Genomic DNA, 2,208 nt, shown 5'->3' with positions numbered 1-2,208 from the left:
AAGAGGAAGGAGATGAGCTGAAGGTCTAAAAAATTAGGGTATCTTATGGTTCACTCCCTGGAAACGAAACGCCTTCGGCCAATCCTGTCAACCATCCCTAAGGGTGTGAAGGGTGTGACAAAGAAATAGGAGTTGTTCCAAAGTTTAGGAAAAAAATAATTCTATTACGGTCTCCCAAGGGGAACCTCGTGAAAGTAGCAGCCTTAGGAATAAAATTTTGTCCATTTGGCTCTAACTTGCACTGTTTGGGCTTGGGCGCTAGAGCGGATTTTTCGACGAAAACACGGTGAAAATGAACACGTTTAACATAAAGAAAAGGATAAGAAAGTTAGAGAGGGGTCTGGGGTCTTTGCGATTATCGATAAAGAATTTTCAGGCCCCCGACTGAGCGGTGGCTATTGCTTTCGCCCGGAAGTTTTTTTTTTATTTTTCTTGACGATGGCCCCTTATGGCAAAGCCAATCGTGCCCAAGCGAATTTAAGGGGGAGATCTGTGAAATACGAGGGTCGACAAGAGTTTGGAATATATTTTATTTGAAAAAAAAAAAAAACTACAAACCGCAGCGTTATAAACGAAAAACCCTTTTTATAAGAATGACTTGGGCTACAAATTGGCGTATGCACATTACAGTGCACACCCTCGGGAACCCGGTCTTCTTGGCCTCGAAGTGGATGCTTGCACCTCGTCGTGGCGTGCACGATTTGGACCGAACGGATGGACCTGCGAAAATGGCAAAAATAGTCGTTTACTCTTAAGAGATGCAGCTATCGCGTGACGAGAGCGTTTTTCGACATTTCACTTCTAAGGTACCGAAAATAGGCAAAATGTGTTATAATTTTGATCCCTTTTTTTTTACGAAAACTTTGACATTTTTTAAAAAAACATTAAAAAAATATTTTTTTTAAATCGCTCTCGTCATGCGATAACCGCACCTTTTAAAAGTGAAGAACATTTTTTGGCGTCGCAGGTCCATCCGTTCAGTTCAAACCGTGCACGCCACGACAAGGTGCAACCGTCCACTTCGAGGCCAAGATGATCGGGTTCCCGGAGACGTTCCCTGTATGTGCATAGGCCAAATTATAGCCCAGTTTATTCCCAATGAAAGGGTCTTTCGTTTATATTGCTGCGATTTGTAGTTTTAAATCGCTCTCGTCATGCGATAGCCGCACCTTTTAAGAGTAAAGAACATTTTTTGGCGTTGTCGCAGGTCCATCCGTTCAGCTCAAATCGTGCACGCCACGACAAGGTGCAACCGTCGACTTCGAGGCCAAGATGATCGGGTTCCCGGAGACGTTCCCTATATGTGCAGACGCCAAATTGGAGCCCAGTTTATTCTCAATAAAAGGGTCTTTCGTTTATATGCTGCGATTTGTAGTTTTTTTAAAATAAAATGTCTCCTAAACCATTGTTTAATTGATGTGAAACTAAAACCACATCACATACTAAACTGAGTTAGTGTTTAGACAACACACTTCAACCAAAACTTGATCGTGACAATCTGAGGTAGTTTAAAAAATTAAACACAGAGAATGATGCTCAAACATGATTTTATTTTTCTTGGGAAAAAATGTTAGAAAAATATTAGGAAAATGATTAAAAAGTGAGTAAAGAGGGGCTACTTCCTCATCCTCTTTGTCACAATAGGGTCAATCTGAAACAAAGTACAACTATATTAGAATCCTCCCCTCTGTAATATACTTGTAAATTTTCACATCATAAAATGTACTTACAACAATGGCGGTTCGCCCCGACGCTGCAGCTTGCATGCTTCGCCCTGTGGCGGGCTGGGCGCCTGGGCGGCGGCGGCGGACTGGCCGCGGTTCCTCAGTTGGTGCCTCAAATCGTCACGAGCCAAAGGTTGACCCTGGGCGGGGGCCTGCGCTGGGGCCTGGGCGGGGAGCCATGCGGTGGCCTGGGCGGCGACACCTTGCTGGGCACGGGCTTGAACAGGGCGGTTTGATGTCCCCGGCTGGGGCTGAGCGGGCGGGGTTGATGGCCCCGGTTGGGGGTGATGCCAGGGCCCCGGCGGCATTGGGTGGCACACCCCCACAGGGCGCTCCTGTCGCCCCTTCGCCCTCACGCACGCTTCAGGCTGTAACAAGCACACGTAATTACAAAGCAATCAACACAGGATCCATTTTATCACGGGCAACAACCAAAAAAAAAAAACACACTTACAGCTGGTTCTGCAGCCCAGCGCGCTGCCAA

At 46.0% G+C, this 2,208-nt stretch overlaps 1 protein-coding gene across 1 annotated transcript; it reads right to left on the bottom strand.

Moving 5' to 3' along the window:
* Positions 1-1,550: 1,550 nt before the first annotated feature.
* Positions 1,551-2,086, bottom strand: LOC113215162 (large proline-rich protein BAG6-like). The gene is made up of 2 exons (XM_052272739.1): positions 1,731-2,086; positions 1,551-1,651 (listed from the first exon to the last, which is right to left on the bottom strand). The coding sequence occupies exons 1-2, from the start codon at positions 2,030-2,032 to the stop codon at positions 1,636-1,638; spliced, it is 318 nt and encodes a 105-aa protein (XP_052128699.1). The 5' UTR covers positions 2,033-2,086; the 3' UTR covers positions 1,551-1,635.
* Positions 2,087-2,208: the final 122 nt, after the last annotated feature.

The sequence above is a fragment of the Frankliniella occidentalis genome, unplaced genomic scaffold, assembly GCF_000697945.3.
Source record: "Frankliniella occidentalis isolate FOCC.00 unplaced genomic scaffold, Focc_3.1 Scaffold222, whole genome shotgun sequence".
Taxonomy (NCBI): domain Eukaryota; kingdom Metazoa; phylum Arthropoda; class Insecta; order Thysanoptera; family Thripidae; genus Frankliniella; species Frankliniella occidentalis.
This window is presented reverse-complemented; position numbering and strand designations above follow the sequence as displayed.